Consider the following 24,211-nt stretch of genomic DNA (forward strand, 5'->3'; position numbering starts at 1 on the left):
TATTTCTGTATTTTGCTTGGCAGCCCTTCAGCAAAATTAGAATAATTGGAGAATAATTTTACTCAATAACAATGGCATTCAGTTAACTTACCTCAGCAGTTAATTACCAAGGACTCGTTGAAGTAAAAAAATACTTTAAAAAAAGGATCTATGTCAGAGAGTATTTGTGGGAAAAAAAGCCAACTCTGCTGGAAATCCAGACTTCTTCAGTGACAGAATCCACAAATCTCTGTCATGTTTTGTCCCACTTTTACATCAGTCCTCATATAACTCCTCTCAGTGTACATTAGTTTACAGGAAATCAGAATAGGTACCAAATATTCACGCTAAAGTGCAAGGCAGAGTGTGTTTGTGAATTATAAACATGTTGTCCCAGTTAACGGTCATGTATTAGCTCTCCTCCTTTCACGTAGTGTTACGGCTCTCTTTTTAAAAGGTCATAGGTAGGCTGTAAATTAAGTTATAAGAATATTTTGCCTTAAGCTACAGCATTACTTACTATAGGCAGTGCTGCACAAGTGTCTAACGCTAAAACTGCATGGAAAAATGCGGCCTAGTACTTGTGCCTGCTTTGATGGGGAAGTACAGGATGACAGAGAGAAGAAATGATCGTAGAAGTTATGATTATTTATTTACCACTTTATTTTAAAAGAGGGATTAAATACTAGAGCATGAAGCTCAAATGTCAACAGGCCTACAACCTACTTCAGGAACCCTAGAATAAGGAGATACTGCCAGAACAGAAGCAGACTTCTCAGAACAGTAAGAAAAAGTGAATTTTGCTACCTTAATGAGTTTCTCGTCATCCTTAGGGCTGCAAAATTCAATTCATGGAGTAAATAAGAAATTTAAAATACAAAGTGAGGATGAGCTCTTCAGGACACACCTCTGATGAAAACAAGTAATCCTTGTATTATTAGGGGAAAAAACTAACCTCACACACACACACCAAGGGAAGCACTGGCAAAGTGCCACCCTAACATTTTCTCCTTAACCATTTGTCTTCTTCCTCTGTGCCTTAAGACAACCTTGTATCTTTCTTTGTCTTCAGGAGAAACATCTTCCATTCCACAGCAACAGCAGTGAAGTAGTGAAACACTGTCCCTCATTCCCAAACACTGTGTAGACAAAACAACTTATATATGCGCCTGAGCCTTTCAGATAATAATAATTCTATGATTGTGTTTCATTTTGTAAGAATCAGATTTTGACACTTGTAGAAAAACCCCAAAAATCAAATAAAATAGAAAAAGAAATAGGGTGTTCATATGGATACTTCTCCTATCTGATACTTACAGAAACAGTTAAAAAAAAAACGGGAAGCGGGTATGTGGTGCCAGACAGCAAAACACACATGTATGGCATCAATACAAAGGTTAAGAATGAACAACACGTAGGGCAATATACTATTATTTTCTTTGTAGCAAAAAATGTGGTATGGATTTCAGTTGATTACCTAAAAATACCAGCTGCCATGTGCAATTGTCAGAACTGTTGAACTGATCAATTCTGCACACAATCATTTAAAATGCCTGATAGAGAAACCTAATTGGGATGCCCTGCTATGATTTTAAAAATTGCTTGTTTTGATTACCTGTCACTCAGGATCTCTACATCACTTTTCTCTCTTCTGAGAGAGATGCTATTACACTTGTTTCCACCATGATAGTTTTAAAATTAACACATATACCCACACACATCATCTACCTTACCTGACTTTTGTCTCAACTGTTCATGTGTAGGAGGAAAGACTAATTCAGGAAAAAAACATGAAGTTAAAAACAAGCATGTAAGTACCCTATAAGCAGGGTAAAAAGGAAGATGATTAGTATTGCAATTAATTCTAATATAGTGTACATATTAATTTTAGTCTTTCTTCTCTTGAAACAAATTGATTTCTATTATCACTCACAAGATAACTAGTGTCACCCATCTATCTATGAATAGCTGATACCAAAGACCACAACTTTTTGATGAGCAGGATCAGATGCCTTTCATAGCTCTGTCAACACAAATGTAATGCTCTTTGCATAGAGAATACAAGCCATACTTTTTAGTGTTGAAGCAGAAGGCTCCATAATTCTTACAGGGAAATAAATCAGAAGTCAAGACCCAATTCTTTTCTGTCTTGTAACAGTACAAATCAGGAAAAATATACTTAAATCATTAGGGTTATAGCATTTTATAGTAATACAAGTGAAACTAGAATTCCACACTCAACCTTTCCTCCATTATCAGAACAATGAGATTGAAAAAACTCACAAATGCAAACACAAAGCCATTTTGCAAAGGGGGATATGTCCCAGAATTCTGAAACTAACACCTAGTGACCAATATTGTTAAAAAGATGTAAGAAGAATCAAAAGGAAAACTGAGATTTACACACAGGTGAGAATTAAAAAAAAATGTTTTACAAAAGAAATTCAGATGAAGAGAGAAGGCATTTGGATGAGACATGCTGTTCTCAGATTAATTAAGCTTAGTTTATTAAAATGCCTTTCATTCCAGGTTCACTCATTAGTCAGCTACCTTGGTTTACAAAGATATATTCCAAGTACCCTTTGCTCTGAAGAGGCATTAAACCACTGGATAACCAATCAGGATTGCGTTTTTAGCAGCAATACAAGCATACAACAAACAAAAATGAAATATAGATTAATATTTTTTTTTCCGATTAGACTCCCTGAAGACTCACATTGACTTTACATATATTCTGCCATTTTAGCTCATTCTAAAATACCAGTTGAAGTGCAATGTGCCTCAAGTGGTAATCTTTGGCAAAAACAGGATTTAATAGAGACTTCACTTGCTTGTCTGGGACATATCAATTAATTTCAGACACCAAATTTCATACTAACTTTGAATAAGATGTATCAATTATCTGAAACTGATATTCAGTGTATAAAGTATATAATTTTCTTTTGTGTATAATGATAACTTTTGTTCAATATGTAAAAAGGCTGTTGCAAAAAATAATAAAGATCAGGAGTGGAAGAAAGGGAAAAGACGGGTTAATCTTCAATTGCAATGACTTCAATAGAGGAAAAAAATTTTCCAAATAGTAGTGTGATAGAAGACAAGCACAGATCATTTGAGAAAGTTGTAGAATCTTGTAGACTGGAAGCTGAAACACATCACAGAAATTTATTTTTTGTAGTAGGATGAGGATCAAGTGATTGCTTGAAGTCCTTCCCAGTTTTGTTTTTGAATCAAAGGTGCTTTACGTATTCATTTGTATGTACATTTTACATAATCACACCTTATGTTTGGAATCTGTAAAATAAAATTCTCTTTTCCTTTATAGAAAAAAAACCCAACAAACCAAGCAAACTACATCTTTGTGTGGCATTTACAACGATCCATTAATTTACAGGGAGAAAAAGATTTTATGTGATTCCCCACCCCACCCCCCCCCAATCCCCCAGAGCCCTGAAGTAGTATCTACTGCATTATAATTGGTTCCAAAGCACCCTCGATTCTGAACATCCAGTTCCATTTTAGCTGTGCAGGCAACTGTTTTACAGGCTTAGTTGAAGATATTTTGTAAATAAGATTTATGATACTTTTGTGGTGTTTGGAGTTAATTAAATATTTTGAGTGACAACTGCAAATAACTACCGCTACATGTTTTAAATAAAAATCTAATCATTACACAAAGCTTGATAAGCAGACTAGAGGCAGCAAACAAAATGCAAACAATAAAATACACTATACAAGACAAGTTTTTTGAAAATAATGAATCTAAGATCAAATAAGATGTTTTGTAATTAGCATGCAAGACAAAAATTTAAAAACATGGCACTACTATGGAGTTCATGTACACTAGCTACCACATCAGCCTATTCTATATAACATTATATTCCCTTTTGTTCATAAGTTATTACTTGGTAGACTACAGCTTTATCATTTCAGAGTTAAAATGACCTTAAACAAATTTTCCCCTCATCCAAGTGCCAACTTGAAAAAAATAAAACAACTTTTAAGGATTTTTATATTAATTTTGTATGTTGCCTAGTAGCCTAAATTACTACTTTTCTACTGAATTTCAACCTCTTTAATTTTTTGACAAAAGTATGAAATGTGCTAAACTTACAGGATTTTAAAAAATATACATGACACTTGTCCATTTCATGCCAGAAACTTTAAAAGATATTTGAGCATTACTGAGATTTGATAACATACTTATTAAATAACTAGCAGTGGTAGAAAATGTGGATAACTTTTCCACAATTGTTTAGACATATTTTTGGACTCCAGATTGCATTAACCAAAATTTAGTAGGCGATTCGAAAATTCTAGTTAGCCAGAATACAGTAAATCCATTCCTTGGCCACCACAGACTCTGGTAATATATGAAACAGCAGGAAGACAATCTAAATCTCTATTCACACAAACCCATGAGTTTTTTATTAATCTTACTAATAAATACTGTTTTTCTTTTCCATTCAGACACAGAACAAAACAATTTTCTAGGAATACTCAAAAACGCATGGAAAAAAATCAATAGCAGTAAATTAGAACTTGATCTGCAGCTTTTTTAAAATCTTTACACCTAAAATTACATTTGATCATTCTCACGTTAAGAGAAAAAAACTGAACATGTTAAAACTCAGAGGAAGCTAGTTTCCAACTTGATCTTTTTTTTGGTGTTTGTTTTCAGAGAATTCCCCTCTTCTAATGCCACATTTCCTACTGAAGGTAGAACATTCAGCCTTCTTCAAGTAATTACACAAGAACAAATCTAATCAAGAAGAGGGAGACATGATACGAAGTTGAGAATTTAGCATCTCTCCTAAATGTTAGAAGGCTCTTCATGAGAAAGAGCCTAAGCATTAAAGTCTTAAAATAGATTGCTACTAAACAGGTTTTGAAATCACTTTCAAGGCTCCCTCAAGAGACAAATGTTAGCACTGCATGACCTTTTACCTGCCAAAAGAAAGCTTTTGCGGAAACTTCAAGAAAACTATTTCCTGCATTTCTTCTTTTCCTGACATCACAGATTATCAGTTGTAAAATTATATTCAGTGAAGTCACATTCTGTGTGCACTTACAGACAGGAGTAGTAATAATATGGGAATTATGCTTTGACTCATGAAACAAATATGCAACTCGGCTACATTACTGATTAAAACCTCATGAATAATTCAGAAAATACAGAGATTTTTCACATATATTGCATTGGCTTGAAATTACTTTTGAAATTTCCTGGTAATCCAAATTTCCAGTTTATGAAGTGTCCTGATAACATCCATTCTAGCCCTTTTTAGTAGTTTTTCACACTGAACAAGACACCACCACCAGAATATTCTGGTGAACAGATGAATAGGGCGTGAAAAATGAATGAACGGGGAACCCGTAGAATAGTTCAAGTTGATGTTTGTGATTATTCAAGCTATGATAGCCTTAAATAGATATGGAATGTTTTTCCTCACTTCTTGAATCACTATATACAATTTCCTTTTTATTTGGCATGCATAGTCTAGCCATCACAAACTTCTGGATCCAAAGAACTCATTGCAGGCTTTTACTAAGTTCTTGTCACCAAATATGCCTAAACCTAAATTTTAAGATTATTTTTTTCTTCATTTGGATGACTAACACTGAACCAGTCAGGTGTTTTTGTTTGGGTTTTTTTTGGTCTTTTTTTTCTTATACCAAATGTGGGTATTTATTATATATTTATGTCTATAGAATAGACACAGAAATTCAATTAACCACCTTAGAAGAATCAGGTTTTTGTTTTGACACATAAGAAATGTAACTGCACCAACACTGAAATTAAAGGAACACTTTGGGTGACAAATTTATGAGGTTAAGATGTAAACACCCCTGGGTACTAGAAGACAAGCATGTAACCAAAATATAACATCACCGTAACTTTAACCATTCAAGTTATAACCTTGTTACTCAAGTCTATTTCAAATATAATTTCACCTAATAAATATATGAATGATCAAGCACTAAACAAAGCCAGCTTATTATCAGTTCAGAAAGTAACAGCCACTAAACTGATACATGTAGTGCAACTACATTCGCTGAGCATGCCTAACAGATCCTGCAGGACCTGCTGGTGAATCTGAACACTAAAAACCACAGAAGAGTCCTCTATGCATGCGTGAGAAGGGCCCAGGTTAAAAGAGAACTTCCAAGCTCAAGATCTATCAGCATGAGCAGGAATTCCATACTGTTTACTATGCCCATTTCCCAGTGTGGCTCAGGTCAATGCTTTCATGTCAGTTCATGGTTTAGTATTCTACAGATACAATTTTACTCTTCCTGGGAGAAATAGCATAACAAAAACACCCCACCAGCCTTCCCAGGTGTCTACAAATCTATTGTTCTTCCTATTCCTCAGACTTCTCAATATGTGACCTGGTTAGGACCATATGAAATAGAATGCAATTTTATGATAGAAAATCCTGGTAAATCTTTTAAAGACATAGCTCTTCATAACATAAACATCTTCATGCTTGTCTAAAGAATAACCACAGCTAGAAGATATACTGAGATAGAGCAAGTAATGGTGTTTCAGAGCACTTTAAAACTTCCCATTCTCAGAACACGAGGTTAGCACACGTAGAAAGGCGGTATCTTACTACCAAAAAAATATGTATCTAATATTTGGCCAGGTTAAATATCACATTACTTAAAATATTTCACCCTTTTTATTATGTGACAAATAAATCATCTGCTTTTCATTATTCAGATGCATTTTTTTTCCCATATTGATCTGCAAACTAGAAAGTGTGCTGTGCTGCACAAAATTTTGATTCTTTTTCTGTCACATGCAAAAGTAAGGAATGTGTGGCTGTAACCGGTATGAGCGAAATGACACAATGTAGCTTTAATTCTCATTTAATTTTATTTTGATTTAAAGATGGGGTTTTTTAATGGTTATTTTACTATACACTTCATTTTTTCACATGCCTTGTTTTCCTGTGTGCTATTGGTGTTGTATACCTTATAGTTACTAAGTCAATTTTATTTAACACCACAGTTGTTAATGGTTAGAAAAAACAGTGAGAGAAACTTTTCAGTGATTTGTGTTTATGTAGAAAATTTAAAATATTTAAAACTCTCTACATGGAAGGTTTTTGATCACTAAGAAAATGTCTTCATTATCATGAAAAAGTCAGTTCTGAAGGTAAATAACCAGGAACAATAAGATTAAATTAAGCAAAGGAATATTTAGACAGAACTGAACTCAACTTTTCTAATACTGTAGTCTGGAAAAAGTCTCTGGAAGCAAAAAACAATGTCAGTATGTAGTACAGCTTATTACATTAGACAGTTTTAATTAGATTGGACATTAGAAGCCTAGAACCAAAATCCATTCTACAGCAGATAAAGAATTACTGAAATGTCCCATACTCCAGCACTACATTTAAAGATAATAAAATGCCCAGATTTCTTCAATTTTATCTACAATGGCTATCAAAGTTGACACTTGTATTTCAAAACAAAAAAATCCTGCTGAAAATATACATCTTTTATGCTTCTAGCAGAACTTAATATCTTAATTTCCTAAAGACAGGAAAGGACATGGAAGCAGAAAGCTTGATTTGTTAGAAAAAAAGGACTATTGGCAGATCCCCAATAAGATCACAGCATAAAAACTAGTTCATTTGTATTCTTCCTTGCTAACAAACTTTTTTTCCCCATGGTTAACAGCAATAGTCTTTTCATAACATCAATATGTATAAGTAGGTTTAAATGATTATCCACTGTCTGAATCAGCATTTATCTATTAAAATTGTTTAATTTGGAGAAAGAGTGAAAACATATTCAAGAGTGGACAAAGCAACATTTTATCAAAATATTATTCACAGATGCAAAGTACCTGCTTCAACTCCAAGATCAAACCCATCATTAAATGAAACTTTGCTTTTCACACTGGAGAAGCAGCATCTTAATGAGTTTAATAGAGCTGGCAATGAAGTATTGTCTATATTAACAGCATCCTTTTAACATCGTTATGAATTCCTGAGAAAGGCATTGACAGCAGAAACTTCTGATTCTCAAAAAGATTATTTTGGTTCTCAACACGAACGTAAAAAGTAACACTAGCAATCAATTATAACACTATAAACAAGTAAAGATTGAAAATTCATGGGAAAGCTAGAATCTTCTGTTATACATTGTACAACAAGCAATTCAAATATTTTAATTTTTTTTTTTTCTTTACAACCTACTGATATATGAGGCTTGGAGATCCATTATTAAATGCTGAAGGTAAAACAAAAGAAATGATGAACCCATAGAATTTGGAAGAAAAGAATCAATGCTGACATTAATTTAAGACTTTTCCTAAAAAAAAAAAAATCAAGAAATAATAGTAGCAATCATCTATACAGAAGTTTATCTTTGGTTCTACTTGAAAAAGAAAGATAGTTTTCTGTCAATAACACCACCTTTAAATGTAAAGATGGTTTATGGCTTTTATTCCACTAATAGAATCAAATACTGATAATTAGCTTAGAACAGTACTTGGTACAGTAATTTTTAATACATTCTTTGATAGCTTTAAATGGTTCTTTTCCTTGGGAGAAAGGAGCAGTAAGTTTTCTTGGGTTCAGCAATAACAGCAGACCTGGAATCTGATCAGCGGTGGTCATACAATCAGTTAAAAGAAAACAGCAATTAATTTATGTTTCATAACAACTTTTTTACTTGTGGAATGTTAATTATAGAAAAATTCATTAATGGCCTTATTTACAGAGAATGAATTCCAGTATCAAACAAAACCAATTTACCAATGACTCTCTGCCAACAAATCATGATTCACTAACTGAGCAAGTGAATTAACAATCATTTTCCTTACAATATAATAGTAGGCAAAAACATAACTTGGCAGTATTTCCCTCTTGTTTTTGTGGACACTAATTAGCGTAGTTATATAAAAAAAGATTTGAATTAAATATGTCAAGGTCTCAGAATTGTTTGACTTCCTCTTTACTTAATTAATCCAAATATTTGAATTAACTTCGTGTAATTTGGTGTTTCAACTGGAATCCCACTGAATCCACCGATAAGTACATAAAATTATTATTTGCAGACTGCTTATGTGGCTCCCTTTTGAAACCTGCAACTAAAATAAAGATGTAATCCCTTTATATAAAACATCTTTAGAGAAGTCATGGTCTCTGTGAATTAGCCAAGCACTTATCCTATTCCCTACCTGACCACCAGATCTCACACAGTAGACAACTCATCAGGTTTGTGATTCTTTTTTTTATTGGTAAGTCTAGAAAATTCATACAAACCACATCTCAGCTAAAATTTCTTCCCTACTTTTCCCACAGCTTCCAGAAATTAAGGAAAAAAAAGTGTGTTTTGGAAGCTGCAGTGATTAGCAAGTATCCAAAATTTTATTTTAGAAAAGCCACATATTTACAGCACAGGATGTAAACACTGTTGTATGCATTTGCCTGTTTCACTTTGCCATTTCCCCACAGATCTCTGTAAGCTATGGTCCTTGTAGCACTCAAGAAGTGCTCTTCATTTAGTGCGATTTTTACTCGAGTTTTCTTTCACAGGACAAACTACAGTTTTTCATTGTTTTCCCTAGAATCCTAACACAACATTCATAGGCATTTGTAACAAGCACTAATTGTCCCTAGAAAACATTCTTCCTCTGTTTTACTAGATGGAATGCCCACAATTTTAGCACAATAGTGAGCACTGAACAAAACCCAACTCTGTCCTTAGTGCAAATGGTGAGCAGACCTTCATCTCCCCCTGCTCAAAACATTGTTGCAACACTGTTTAGGAATAGGAAAAATACTGCAAGCTGGTCTCTTTTGCTGTGGTTTAAAAATGGAAGCATGTTTTACCATTGAATCCAAAGGGACAGTGTGGTATCTTCCACGTATCCACAATTTATGGAAAGTTTCTATCTTACTAAATTGGACTGGCTATTTTCTCATTTCATTTTAAAATGGATTGATATTATTAATTTTAAATTCCTGTTTCACCTTCTTTTCTGTTCTAACAAACCTAATTTCAGATAATTACTCTTACAAATTAAAATGATCCTTGTCTGTCACTGGACTTTTTAAGCACTTCTTCGGAACCTCCACCTGTTAACAAGAATCTCGTATGACCGGACTCACAGTTTCTTCAAGATGAGATGAGGTCTAAAAAGTCACATCTTAGGCCATTTGCACTATCATAATTTTGAGGTAATCTGTAATTAGATTGTCTTCTTGGAAAGTGCTGGAAGTAATATCAATATTCTTTATAAGTAGACTAGTCTTACAGAGACAATCTCCTAGACACATAACAAATTGTGAGTACCCATGGGAACAAATGAAGATCTGTGCTGGGCTCTTCCATCACTGTCAATATATTTGACATGAATTCAGAAATCTAGCCAGCATTTGGAAGCAATAATTCCTACAAATCTTTTTAATGTCACAAACTGTATGACAGTTGCATTAATTACCAATAATATTCTCCAAAAAAACCCCAAAACTATACAGATTGCCTCACATGCATTTTGTCCTGTCCTTTTTAAAAGGGGCTTCAGGGTAAACATGCAAAATGGATACAAGCTCAATAATGAAGCCTTAGCCACTGAAGAATTAGAGGTGAGATGGAGGGTGTCTACTGAAAGAAAAAAAAATGAAGTTCTAGTCATGTTTTACCGACTGTTAACTAATTAACTGGTGCATGGCAGGACTGCTAAGAGAGGCTGTGTCCGTACTACTGGATAGGATACAATTGCTATTACAACAAGAATTACAAAATATTGCAACATCACACCCAAATACATCATGGAAATAAAGTGGAATTGAAAAAGAGATTTCCTTTGCTTTCTCTCCAAAATAGAGGGCATGATTGTAACACTCTTACTAATATGGCATTTATTAGAATAAAAGAATTAAATCTTAAGAAAGTGATAAATATCAATAAAGAAAGTGTCTGCTGCACAGCTCCAGACAGTTTACAGTTTTCAGATCACTGCCATGGATCATAGTATGAAGTCAAAGAAACAAAATGAGAAAAAAATAAATAGCTCAAGGACAGAACGTAATAAATTTAGTTCTTTAAATGGCAAATACCTGTTTTCATGGAGATAGGACTGCAAACACCAATAGGTTAGCAAAAGGCTAGCAACCTATCAGAATAGTATTTTAGTGTATATATATAGTATAAAACTTAGAATAAAATTTTAATTGACAAATCCATAACACCTGTAGACTCATATATATAACATTGTAAATAGTTTTCCAGAAATAAAAGCCTTTTTCCCTGAAAATAAATGATTTTGCATTGCATTTGTCACAATACCTACACAGAATAAACCAGATCCTTTCCATGAGGAAATTACCACCTGATCACTGGACAGAAGTGATTGAAACATGCTAAGAAGCAGTTTGACTGATACAACTTTACTAACTTAGTTGGACAACAACTGCCAAGTAAGATCAGTCTTAAACTCCATTTAATTCAAGATGCTACTCTGAGCAGTGTTCAGTACCAAATGCTTCAGAGGCAAGTCAAAGAAACATCAGAATAACCTAATGAGTATTAGCTTGGCAAATTTATAGAAAAAACATCTAAAAAGCATACTTTATGAAAGTCAAATTGAACTCCATTTTATGCACACCACTTTAAACTGTTTTTATCATTTAGTATGTACCTTATATTATTTTCAATTCATTGTAAATATTAACAAAAGCAACCTCAGAAATGGCAGTAAGGTCATTAGTTTAAAGCCAATGTGCACTTACACCATCATAACTACAGAATACTCTGACTGTACACTAGATACAAAGGCGTAGCTTAGCACTGAACCTGACATGCTTACTTTAGACAGTATTTGTTATAGTGAGAGTAATACTCTCCCTGTGTGTCACGTTACATCTGGTAAATATACAGGTCTAAATGCAAATTGAGAAACAGTCTGGAAAGATCAGATTAGGAAGAGAAAAATGTGCTTTGTGCTGAAGAATAAAAAATATGTTACTTTAAAGCTGCCAAGGGGTGAAAAAGCTGCAGGGTATGCAAGTACGGTGAGGTTTGGTATAATGAGCTGTTGAAATAAGTTATTCTTTCCAGACTCTTAATACACCTTGTAATTTTTTTAAATAAAATTTAACCTGCTTACTCAGTGAAAACGGTTCATGTGTATTTGTGAGGTTAAAATACTTAAACAAATCAACCTCTACCTAGAGCTATTTAAAACCAACCGCCATCAAGGGGGTTAACCATGTAACCTCATAAACCACTTGTGAAAGGAAATATTTTATTTCTAACCTCTGCTGCCAGTTGCTGAAGAGAAGGGGATGCAACAGGGTGTAAAGTTGAGTTGCCTCTGACTGGATTATGGAGGCTAATGTAAGCCACAACATTTCTTTGAAGAACTCTCTTGAGATCCTACAACATAAGCAGAGCAATGGTTATTACTATGCATGATTATAATTAAGACTGTGTTTTGTTCTTGTGGTTCCTTCTACGGAAAAACTGCACCCTATGTTTTTGTCCACTGTGATTCCCTAAGTATTACTTAACTACTACTTCTTACAATACGCTGTTAAGAACTTTGAAAGGTATCTTAGTATTATTTTTCTATATAGCAGAAGTCATAATTTCATTTCACACATCATATCAACAAAATGCAAACAGGCCCGGGAGGAATTAAAAGTGACACTTGTAAGGCCAAAAATGAAACAATGAAAACATAGTGTGAGAAAATGTGATGGCCTTTTAAACTTATGCTTAACAGAAAACAAACTTCAAAAGCAATCATTATCAACAGTTAAATGTACTCAAATTTTTAAAGACCAAATTCAGATTTGAATCGCATAACTTTTCCAGCGTTTTCATTTTATTATTTTTCAGATTACAAAAACAGTATGTACAAACTGTTCCAATTATTATATCTCTTTAAAAAAGATTCCCTTTGCCTTCTCAGTAATGAGTTACTCCTTGCGTGAAGTGGCTCTTTATATTGAACAGAAGGGGTGTAACGCAATTACGTCTGATGTAAAGCTGACTTGAAGTGGAACTAAACAAATTTTGCTTCCAGCTTGGATCTTTTCAATTTGATTTTTTCACCCGCTCTTGTTTCTGAAGAATAATCATGTTGGCAGTATGAAACTTCAACGAGAGCTAGTTGCTTCTCACGTAGGATAAAAAGCAATTAACTCTTCATTAACCCTTCATTTTATGTACTGTTTTGATTCAGTAGCCATGAACCTCTCTGCTAGTTATTCCTTTAATTTATCAACTGAAGTCCACTGTAATCATACATGACCAACAGTAATCTGATGGGGTATTTTCCTTCAATAAGCTGAGTTTTATTCTCTTGAAAGTAAGAGCCCAAGAAATTGTCTGTGTCAGATTGTATCTAACTCCTTAACACAAATATGTGAAAAGTGAATCAGCACTAGCTATGGAGACACTGAAATGTTTATGTAAACCAAAGTACAGTTCATTCAGTATGTGCTTCATTCCATTCTCCCCACAGCAACGCCTATCAATTCAGAATCAGTAATTGTTGAACCCCCAAGAAGGAGGAAAAGCTATTCCTGGGCCTAGGTCTTCCTTGAGGTTCTTCCCCCTCCACCAAATTCTGGCAATGCCCTCCTTTACAGTCCTCTGCTGAATTAGGGAGGGGAATCAGCTCACAAAGGTGTTGTACACACGACCTTTACAGCTATGGAAACAACTTGCCATCTCATTATCACACATGTTCTGTTCCACAGGAACTGCCTGTATAGATGCTTTCACTGCATTTTCTATGGAGTACACGAATGTACACAGACAGACATCACAGACCAGTTAATGCACCATTATTTCTATGTGGTGATTGCATATGGTTTTCATGCTTTCAACAAAAGCAATCATTACTGCAATGAGTCCTTCTAAAATTATTTTACCTCCGCCCATTCATAGGAACCAATGTTCCCAAAAGATGTTCCTCCCCATGAGCAGAAAACAATGGTCCGGTCAGGTCTCCAGCCTCTCCTAACCTTCAACATCAAGGCTTGTATAAATGCCGTGATGATAGCTGTGCTACTGGCCCATTCTTGTCCACCGTAAGTGTTCAAACCGTTGTGATGACTACCAATGATGATGTATCTGTCTGAAATGTGAAAAAAAAGACAGACAAGAGAATCTTATTTCTTCTGGATAGAAGAACTAAGAACTTAAAAAAAACCTAAAAAATGAACTGTATTAGTAGTCTGCAATGTCATTTATACAACACAATGCTGTCAACAAAAATTCATACAATCATGTGCAAGACAATTACACAAATATATAAAACTGTGAATACTACTTAAAAATAAACTAGTAAATAATGATATGTATATACTTTCCTAATTTAATCCCTGTGCCCTTGTCTTCATTGTTTGCTTATTACTCTCCCTTCTTACAAATCTGATATATACCATTTTTACAGCCAGGACTTCATCATATAGATAATCTAATAAAGTTCCACGCTCACATTAGAGTGTTATGAAAAAACACAAATGAATAAGCAGGAAACTCCACCTTCAATAAATACTAGTGTCCAAAAAGAAAACAAAAAGTGTGGTAGTACAATGAGAAACATAGAAAAAATACACAAAGTATTAGTACTCCCTCACCTGGAAGACTGTGTTCAGTGCTCACCACCCTATCTCAAATAAGACATTGCAGAAACAGCAGTTGAGAAGCTGGTAACCAGAACGGTTATATATCAGGACTTAGACTTCCATGTAAGGAGACACTGAAAAGACCTGGACTGCAGGTTTAGAGAGGAGACATGACAGAGGAATAGAGATAATGAATGATACAGAAACGGTAAGTCAGACCTAGCAACTTTGATGATATTGAAAGAAAGTATTTTATAAAATGAAAAGCAAGAAGTTTCAACCTGGAATAAAGAACATGCCTATGGTTATCCCGAAAAAAACCCACAATTTTTTTCAGAGAAATTAAATGAAATCTTCATCTCTCAAGGCATAATATATAATCCAACTGCTAACTCACAAGTGTAAAGACCTTATTGTGTTCCAAAAGGATGATGTGGTATGAAACAACATGAATGACTAGTGTGACTGACTCGTGTCAAGAAGTCTAAACAGAGTTACGCTGAATGACTCATTAAACTATTAGACCTTCTGCGTGAGATGAATTCACAACCAAAGCCTCTTTGAAGGATTGCTTACTGGTTGTGTTCTGATATTTAGTAGTGTCTTTTTCTGGTCCAGATCTAGATTTTTAGAGGTGTTCTTTCCATATTTCAGGTTACTGGTAGTGAACAGAAGAATTGATAACAGAAGAATTGATAGTGATGACAGATCCACAACAGTCTCGGGGTGTCATTTTGGTTCCAAAAAGTTCAACAAGTTTTGGTTTTCTTTCTTTATCCAAGGGGATTCATTCTTCACTGTTGTCAGTACACTGGAATGTAGCAACACATAAGTGGTAAAATGCCCACATTTCATAGTAGCTTATAAAATGAAATATCTGCTCCTCAGTATTTTTTGTAGTCACTGCTGCCTAGAAACAATTTTAACTGAACACCAAAGATGCTTTCATTATAAAACCATTCTCTACCAAACTGGACTTTTATCAGTTTTGTTCAACAAAATACATGGCAATGTTGTCTCACAAGGAATCAAAAATGCTTTTCAAACAGGGGATCTGTTATGTACCTATAAACCAACATTTTCAATCAACTGCTTGGGGTTTGTATAGGTATGTAAGTGAAAATTTCTTTCTAAAAGCAGATATGCAAAATGTAAATCTAAGTGTACATAATAATTTAATGTAACAAAATGCAATCTAAATCACATAATTTTGCAACTTATGTGTTGCATCATGAGACATTTAATTATAGGTTGCACTGACAGTGAAAAATCATAGCATCTTGAAGTCACTTAATGTTAGGAGTTGGGAACAAAAATAAATGGCCTTACAGACTTCTAGGTCATTAGAGAAAGTGCCACTAACACAGGGTGATCAGACAGGATCAATGCTTGCCTCATACTATAACCTCTGTTCAGTCTGTGAACAGTGTATGTGAAGGGGAGTGTAAAGAGATCTTATGTAAAATGGTATAGGACATTTTGATGGAGAAGAAAGCTGCAAGCAGCAACTTACTGTAGGAGATGCCAGCTGAATGAACAGGGGTAAAACATAACAGCTGGTGCCTCCTTTGAAATTCTTCATATTTGCACATCTCTCCCTCTTGAATAGAGGCAATACCCTGAAGCAAATGACTATAGGAAAAGCATAGGAGAAAGGATGGTCATGCTTACAGAGGCAGCAGCTGTCCTTTCTCATAACCATTTGCTGAAGCATGTAGAGAAAGAGATCACATGGTAAGAAAAAAGAGAAAGAAAGGACTAGAGATAGAGAAAAAAATATCCATTCGATACTTTTGAAAGTGATCAGATGGGATAATGTTCAGGGTAGTTCAGATAGTGACAGGGATTTATCATTAAAAAAGGAGTCTTTATACTGTCTTCTCTTGTTATACATCCCATTTTCAACCATGTGCAATAGAGCTACAAAACCAGTGTTATATTTTTCGTGTTTTAAAAAGCTACCAACTATCACACTTCCTCTGCTCCTAAATCTTTTAATATCTTGGTTGGATTTCAGATGCTCATTGTTACTCCACAGATCACATGTCAAATAAAATCACCATTACATAGATGTGTTGTTGTGCATGTGTTAGCAGGCCTTTAAGCAAAAAAAAAAACAAAACAAAAACCGAGATGCACCCTTGGTGATTTCATTAAGCACTAAAAATCAATTTTGCTTTCTTTCTGCATTTCTGGGAACATAAAAGTGAATGTTTCAAGTGTATGAAACTAGCAAAAGCCCATCAAAATGACAGAGAATCAATTCCATGAAAACATCAAGTATTCAAATCAGTTGAGAGAGCATGGCTATACTATCCACCAGGAAGAGCAGAGAAACAAATAAAGGTTTAACATTGTCTCTGTACAAAATGTTATCCATGGTGCATTACATGTTTAACTTGTGCCTACATTAGAAGCCAGTTGCTATGGCCCTTGTTCAGCAAGACATTTACAGGACAAACTGTTGGCATCTAGGTACTGCTGTTGACTTCACTTGATTATATATCCTTAAATTCTTAAAGATAAGCATATACTGACATACCTATAAAAAGTAGCTTCTAAACAAGAATACAATAATAAGATGAAAAATTCAGGTATAGAGAAGGTAGAGTTTATTAAACAGAAACTGATGCATGCTTTTTATTATTTGTCTTGCTTCTGTTTCACAATTCAGTAGACAGTATGTCTAAACATGGCAATTTCTACCTTTCAAACTCCATGACAGCTATTTGCAAAACACTAGCAATAATAGACCAGTAACTTCAAATTCTTGAAGGAAATTTAATCCTTTACTGAAATTTAATTCACTGTGCTAATATATTGTGTAAAAAAAAAATTGTTCTGGTGAAAAGTACAGCATTCTGTACACACAAAACTGAGTTGTCTTTTCACCAACAGGAGTAAACTTAAATCTTCTCTACCTCCTTCAGTCCATCACTTAAAATATGAAATGACTGGCCCAGTTCCTAAGGGACTGTAGATAAATTTGCAGCCTTTCTTCTGAACCTAATAAAAGAGTATTAAGCAAGGCAACTGTGATGATGTTTTGATGATGATGCCATCTATACATTAGAAATTGGACTGGGTCTACAACATTTTGCACTATGTAAGTAACCAGCAACAGTGTTCATTCATGTTGCAGAAACCCTTCAACTTTCAAGCAAATTCACCTGCAGACAGAATAAACTCAAAACGATCGTCATTCCTATGATGTCCCGATTATTGTATTATCTATGTACAACGATGAAGGAGGGACGGGCTTTGTGGTTTACGTCACAGTTGCACACAGAACCTTATTGTTTAGTTCTTAGACATACAGAACAGTAATTACTATTCATAGACTTGTAGAAAACTAGCTTAAGGCATGATTGTAACACAAAGTAAGGCTGCAGCAAGTGTGATTAATAACTTCGTCACAGATTTTTGTACATTATAATCACACTTGATATTAGATTCTTCACTAAGCCAGAGATCACGCTGCCCTACATCTTGGTTTCAGTGAGACACTTGAAATATGTAGGGATGTTCTGGACTTGAAGCAGAGTTTTATTTCTCTCAAAATTCTGTTAACAGGAAAAAAATAAAAACCTTTTCTAAAGTTGTATAGACAGCTTGTTTATTAATTCAAATCATGCAATACAGTACACCCTAAAATTAAAATCACCAACGTAGTTACTTGGTATAAATATTCTCTATGGTCTACCTGTAATTCCTGCTTGTTGTGTAAAAATACGCTTATTTTAACTATAACATCCTCTTGAGCTCATTCGCTTTTTAACCTTTATGTTCTGTTTTGTCGTTAATCAAATCACAAACTGACAACAACAAAGGCTCTCTCCTTCCTCTGTATTAGTGCATTATCTGGCAAAATAAAATCCTGATCCCAGCTATGACTCCCAGCCATCATGAAACAAATAATCGATACAAATTATGAAGGACTACTTACCAGGAAATACAGTTCCTTTTAAATATCCAATAACATTAGAAATTGTCTTGTAAGATGTGACTGACTGAATATTCAGACTGATTACTTTTTTGCCTGTTAAAACATAAGAAGAATAAAAAAAGAAAATGTTAAACTTGTTTATGCAGCCAAGAAATCTACAGGCCACAGATATAAATTCCTTACACATTAAAAAAAAAAAAAAGGTAAAAATTAAGAAAAAAATAGATACTGAAGAGGAACCAGAGATTAAAACATGAAATATGACATTATTTTCTTAGTCCCATTTTAGCAATGGAGTTCAAAGCTAGAATATCAAAAGAGATCTCTACTCCTTGAGTTAAAAGATCATTCAATTCACCCAATAAATGCTGCCAGAATACAACAGAAAAAAAAAAAAATTAAAACACTAAGAGCTACATAATTCTATGATAAGGAAATTTGTCTTAATCTTTATAGGTTTTTCTCACCTAATCCTTCGCCCAGGTCAATCTTTCAATAACATTCACAAATTTATACCTGGTTTATATTACACTATTCATCTGGAGAAAAGCCCCTACACTAAATCAGATGGGAAAATTTAGACCTCTGCATTACTCATCACTTTGCCAGCATACCCTTTGGTGATATACTTGTGAACTCATGCCAACAGAAGACAGCTTTTGTTGGCTTAGCCGATATCAGCTGAGGAAATGGTGTAAATACAAACGCAGAAAAATTCCAAAACCTGCTAAAATGTAAGGGATTTGCCAGTATTGCTATGACAGTTGAAATTTTAGCACAGGATAAAGCCAGAGAAAAGTAAATGTCTGAGTTAAATTAGCTTAAAAAAAATTAACTGTCCTTTTCTGAGAATTACTGTCATTCCCTCTGTCCCCCAGGTGGAACACACTAACCATACAAACTCCTGCAGTTTGTGGCAATGGAAACAAAACAACCAACTACAGGGAGCTGCTGATACCTTTTAAAATGTTTTGTTTGGATTGTAATAGACTGTATTAACATTCATCTCATCTGAAAGGTCATAACTTCTATATGAGAAAAGTGAAAATGTCTTAAACCGCTCTAAATTAAATGTTAGCAATTGTCTGACAACCACCACTGTGTCATCCTAGACCTTCAGGGAGGTTCTCTGACATCTCGAGTGCTGTATCACTCCCATGACAGACCTGCGTTTAAAGGCGTCTTTGAGCCAGAATTCTTCAGTGTCCATATCCCAACTGTCACAGACCAAAATTAAAATATTCCACGGATCATTTTGCTCTCTATCTCCCAGGCTATTATCCTCCCACAGATGTATTTCTAACAGTTTGTTTCCTGGCTTTGTTTTCCGAGATGTCCGGAATATGCAAGTGGGGAGTTTACTGCAACATGTAAAATAAAACCAATAGATCTCTATGACACTGTTCTTCAAGGTTCATTTGCTGGTACTTCATCTGGTAAATTTACTTTAAAATGCACTTAAAATAAAATCCAATATATTTTCATTTACTAGTCTTCATTGATATTTGAAAAAAGCAAACCAACTGCTAGGATCTGTCTTTGTTTTAAAAAAATGTACTAGCAATATTTATTCTACTTCTTAGGCAGACAAAACCTGCGTTATCAACAGATGTGTCCTCTATGTGACAACTCTACGGTTGCTTTCCAGCAAAAGCAAAGGAAATGCAAGTCAACCACGGTTAATTAGAAATAACCCACACCACACTATTTTGCAATAATCAATCACAGTAAGTTAATATTTTGATCTGTCATGCATGTGTTAGGGTTCGAGTTGTAATTAACTTTGCCCTGCTGTAAGCTACTGTAAGGTTCATTAACACCATGTGATGATGAATTGCGTTTGTTCTATAAATCTACAGATACTATTCTAGGATGTAAAAAAAAAAAAATCATTAAAAAAATATATATTAATCCAAATGGTTCCACTGTACTGCCACCTACATTCTTTTTTAGGTCTTTTAAAACAATGTGAAAACAGCTCATGGCATCCATGTTGATTAAGCAGTTTAAATGTGACTATGCAAGTTACTTCTTTCTCACCTACAACCATTCTAGAGCCAATTTACTCTGCTTAAAGATTTTCAAGGTAAACTGATTTCTTTTCCTTTTTTAACCCTACAACACTTTAAATATATATTTCTTTAGGCCCCCTTTCAGACTAAAGAAGATAAATCCTTTTGAAGACAACTGACTGAACTGTTTTTCTTTAATCGACATCAGCTATCCAGCCTTCAACTGACAATAAAGAAATAGAAAATTAACTTCTGGTAATACACATATTCTGGAATCAGATATTCGAGTTAATAGTCATGTAACACAGTAGTCAGCTTAAAGTGACTTGGGCTTAAAGGCTTAGTACACCAGATGAAAAGGCTGAAAGTACTCTTTGGAGTATACAGCAGAAACGAAATTTAATCCCCCTTAAACAGTTCTGACAACAAACCTCTCTTATTAATGCTATATTTTAAAGATCTTGACAACTTTCTTTTTTTGTGTATTCTCTGGAAAACTATGAGGAGACTTTAGCTTAATATTATTTGGGATACTCTTTAAGTTTATGTAAGTCAAAAGCTACTTCCTAAATAGAAGAGCAAAAAAATATTTATCGTCAATATTTTTTATTTCTTGACTTGAAATCTGTAAATTCTAATACCAAATGACTACCTTCTCTTACAATTACACAGGGTTTTTTTAGAAATGCATGGTTATTTCACACTCATTTGACTGACAATTTTAGAACTTCAGATGAGCAGAACTCTTACTTGTAGCCTGTAAAATGTGGTATGTTTTATTTCTTTTTTTGCTTTTAACCTTATCCCAAGTTCATGCCAACATAGAGGAATATAAACTTGAGCCCGATTTTAAAGGCTTTAAAGTAATATCAGATGCCACAGTCATGATGATACAGTAAGAACTCTCTGCGCTCAATGTCAAAACACCATAAGCTATTTACATATAACAAATAATCAAATTTCTTCTATTGGTGATACTGTATGGAATAATATGGACTGATATGTAATATCTGGAATACTATTAAATACACCTATATGATAAATATACATTAAAACATAAACAACAGCAGCTTTTGCTGTCATATGAAACAAATGCTTTCTTTTCATTAGACATTTTCTAGAATAACTGAGTAAAATTCCAAACTACTACTACTACCATATTAGATTGCCTACTTAATGGCCTTTTAAAATCCTCCTGGACTGTGAAAAATATATTTTAGTTAGTTTGCAGTATTTCATCATGTCAAGTTGAGTGTAAAACCTTATTTATTCCATATTTTACATCAGTTTTCAATTAAGTTCAAACATAGGACTTTAAACAAAGAAATGTAATGTTCATAAGCATTTCTAAAACAATATAACTTATATACCAAAGATAATATATGCAACATAACTACATACTTGCAAAAGCAAATAAACTTATAAAATAGTATATCATTTATATATTATCTCTGAGAAAATATTGTGTGACACTATCAAATCGCACATGCAAAAATCAATACTGAATCTATGACAACATGCAGCATTGTTGAATTATAAAATTATTTGTGCAGGAACATGTCTAAACTCCTAGACAGATGTCGTTGTAACAAAAAGCCTTTACTGTTTTTTTTAATATAAGCAATATACCATCTAAATTCAATCTGTTTGAAATCTAGTATCCCTAATTTTTTTCCCTACTAGATTTTTATTTGATTAACCAACTGTCTTGCCTACTAACTATATTCTCCTTTAAAAATGGATATTCATAGGCCCCAAGTCCTCAAGCCCAATCTTGGTCCGAAGAGCTTAATGAATAAACTTTTTGCTATTTGATCATACTTTCTGATCTACAATAAGGAATTCAGCAATAAATCTATTCAGACAAAAAGCTCTTGAAAAAAAGTAATGTCTAGAACAAAGTCCGTTAAGGAGGCTCTATACTGGGATGGCCTAATGAGATACAGAATGAATGTGCCACAGTATCAAAGATAGCTAGCTATGAATTTTGAGAATGCTTCATACTGTATAGTTGTATTTCATAATCTCACACTATTTTGATTCTTTACCAGCTTTACAGCAATCAAAACCAAAGCATCACACACAAAAATAACGGCACAGAACAGAATTCTGAAAATATATCTTGATCAACTCCAATTCTGGTACAAAAAGTCTTGAGGCTTCAAGTAGTAGAGAGAAAATATATAAAAAAAATGCTTCACATTGTTTATGTTTAATCCTTTTCATGAACTTCTCTTTAAAAAGAGAACAGAACTTAAAGCAATCACAAAAAGAAAATCCAAGAGTATTAGTATAAATGTTTGTAATATTTCATATCTAGTATGTCTGTATTATATCTGACTTCCCTATTTAACATGTACTTTCAAATGGCAGTAAGCAATACCTGCAGAACATCATTATATTTTTACCGTTATGTACAATGAATTCAGATTTGGTAGATACAGTAACATGCACTGCCACACAATATGTCGATATCTTTCTCTATTTGTTTTCTTAGATTTACGTTTCGCATCGTGCAAATATCTAGAAATTATGGGTTTGTATATTGATATCATATGCCCTTCCTCCAACTGAAAAGAAGACAGGCTAGATTTGCACTAGTCCAGCACTTGGCAGAGAAGTTTGTCTTGGACGATGATAGTCTTTTATGGAAACTAAAGGACTCTTCCAATTACTCCTTTCGTATAATTAATGATTCAAATTTCACATGATCAGAGTTGACTATAAAACTCAGTATAATGACCAACTGACATGTGGAACTGTACGAAATTGATGTTCAAAGTCTTACAAAAGCTATTCTTTACGTTATGCTACAGACCTGTTCAGTAACAGTCACTTCTGATTATCTATTCCACTCTCACCTTTTTTTGGTAGAGGATATGGATATGTTTGCAGCCTACAATGAAGTTTTGCATTGCAGTCATTAAGATGATTCAGTATTGATCAATGACTGTATTTTGTAGGCTAAAAAAAGGTTACAAAAGATCAAATGATTCTACCTAAAAAGCATTTTTATCTGAGCCATTTTACTATCTATAGAATGCTGGGAGTCTTTGTATACCTGGCTCTATTATTCACACAGTGTTTGATATCATTCAAGTTACTTAAACTATTCATGCTTTGGTTTTACTATTTTATAAGTTAAAATATAAAAAACTACACCTGCTTCACAGCAAAAGGCATTAAGAGCTCATAAGAAATGGGATATTCTTCTGTGTATGTTAACTCTACTGATATTTTCTGAAATAATACACCCTCAATGATTTTGGCCGATCCAGACAAAGAGAGAAATAGGGTTGGGTTTAAACATCAGTTGGTTGAAGGAACTTAGAAGCCTTTAAGTGAGATCAGTGCACGAATTCTTGCATTATACTTTATGTAATTTGAGTCACACTGCTCAGGCATACTAGGTCAGACCAACTGGCCGTCTAGCCCTTTCAAGAGTGACCAACAACACATATGTGGAGAATGTAAGAACAGGGTGAACATACAGTGATTCTTTCCCAAGACATTATTGTGCCCTCCTGTGACTTGAAAGTTATTTAGTCAAGTGGGGTGTGGGGAGCGTGTGGGGTGTGTGTCTGGTGTTTAAATTATTTTGATTCTTTTTTTTTCCCCCTCAGTGAATTTTTAAGTAGCCTTTTTTCACTCACGTAAATTTTTAGCAT

The 24,211-nt window shown here is 34.0% G+C and overlaps 1 protein-coding gene across 1 annotated transcript in view; it reads right to left on the reverse strand.

Moving 5' to 3' along the window:
- The window catches only part of NAALADL2 (N-acetylated alpha-linked acidic dipeptidase like 2), a 489,903-nt gene that overhangs the window by 104,714 nt on the left and 360,978 nt on the right, over nucleotides 1–24,211 (reverse strand). The window contains exons 8-10 of the mRNA XM_074834594.1: nucleotides 18,532–18,624; nucleotides 13,887–14,092; nucleotides 12,262–12,381 (exon numbers count right to left, since the gene is read on the reverse strand). Of these exons, the coding sequence (XP_074690695.1) occupies nucleotides 12,262–12,381; nucleotides 13,887–14,092; nucleotides 18,532–18,624 (419 nt within the window). The remainder of the gene's footprint in view (nucleotides 1–12,261; nucleotides 12,382–13,886; nucleotides 14,093–18,531; nucleotides 18,625–24,211) is intronic.

This window comes from Strix aluco, chromosome 9, assembly GCF_031877795.1.
Source record: "Strix aluco isolate bStrAlu1 chromosome 9, bStrAlu1.hap1, whole genome shotgun sequence".
NCBI classification, from domain to species: domain Eukaryota; kingdom Metazoa; phylum Chordata; class Aves; order Strigiformes; family Strigidae; genus Strix; species Strix aluco.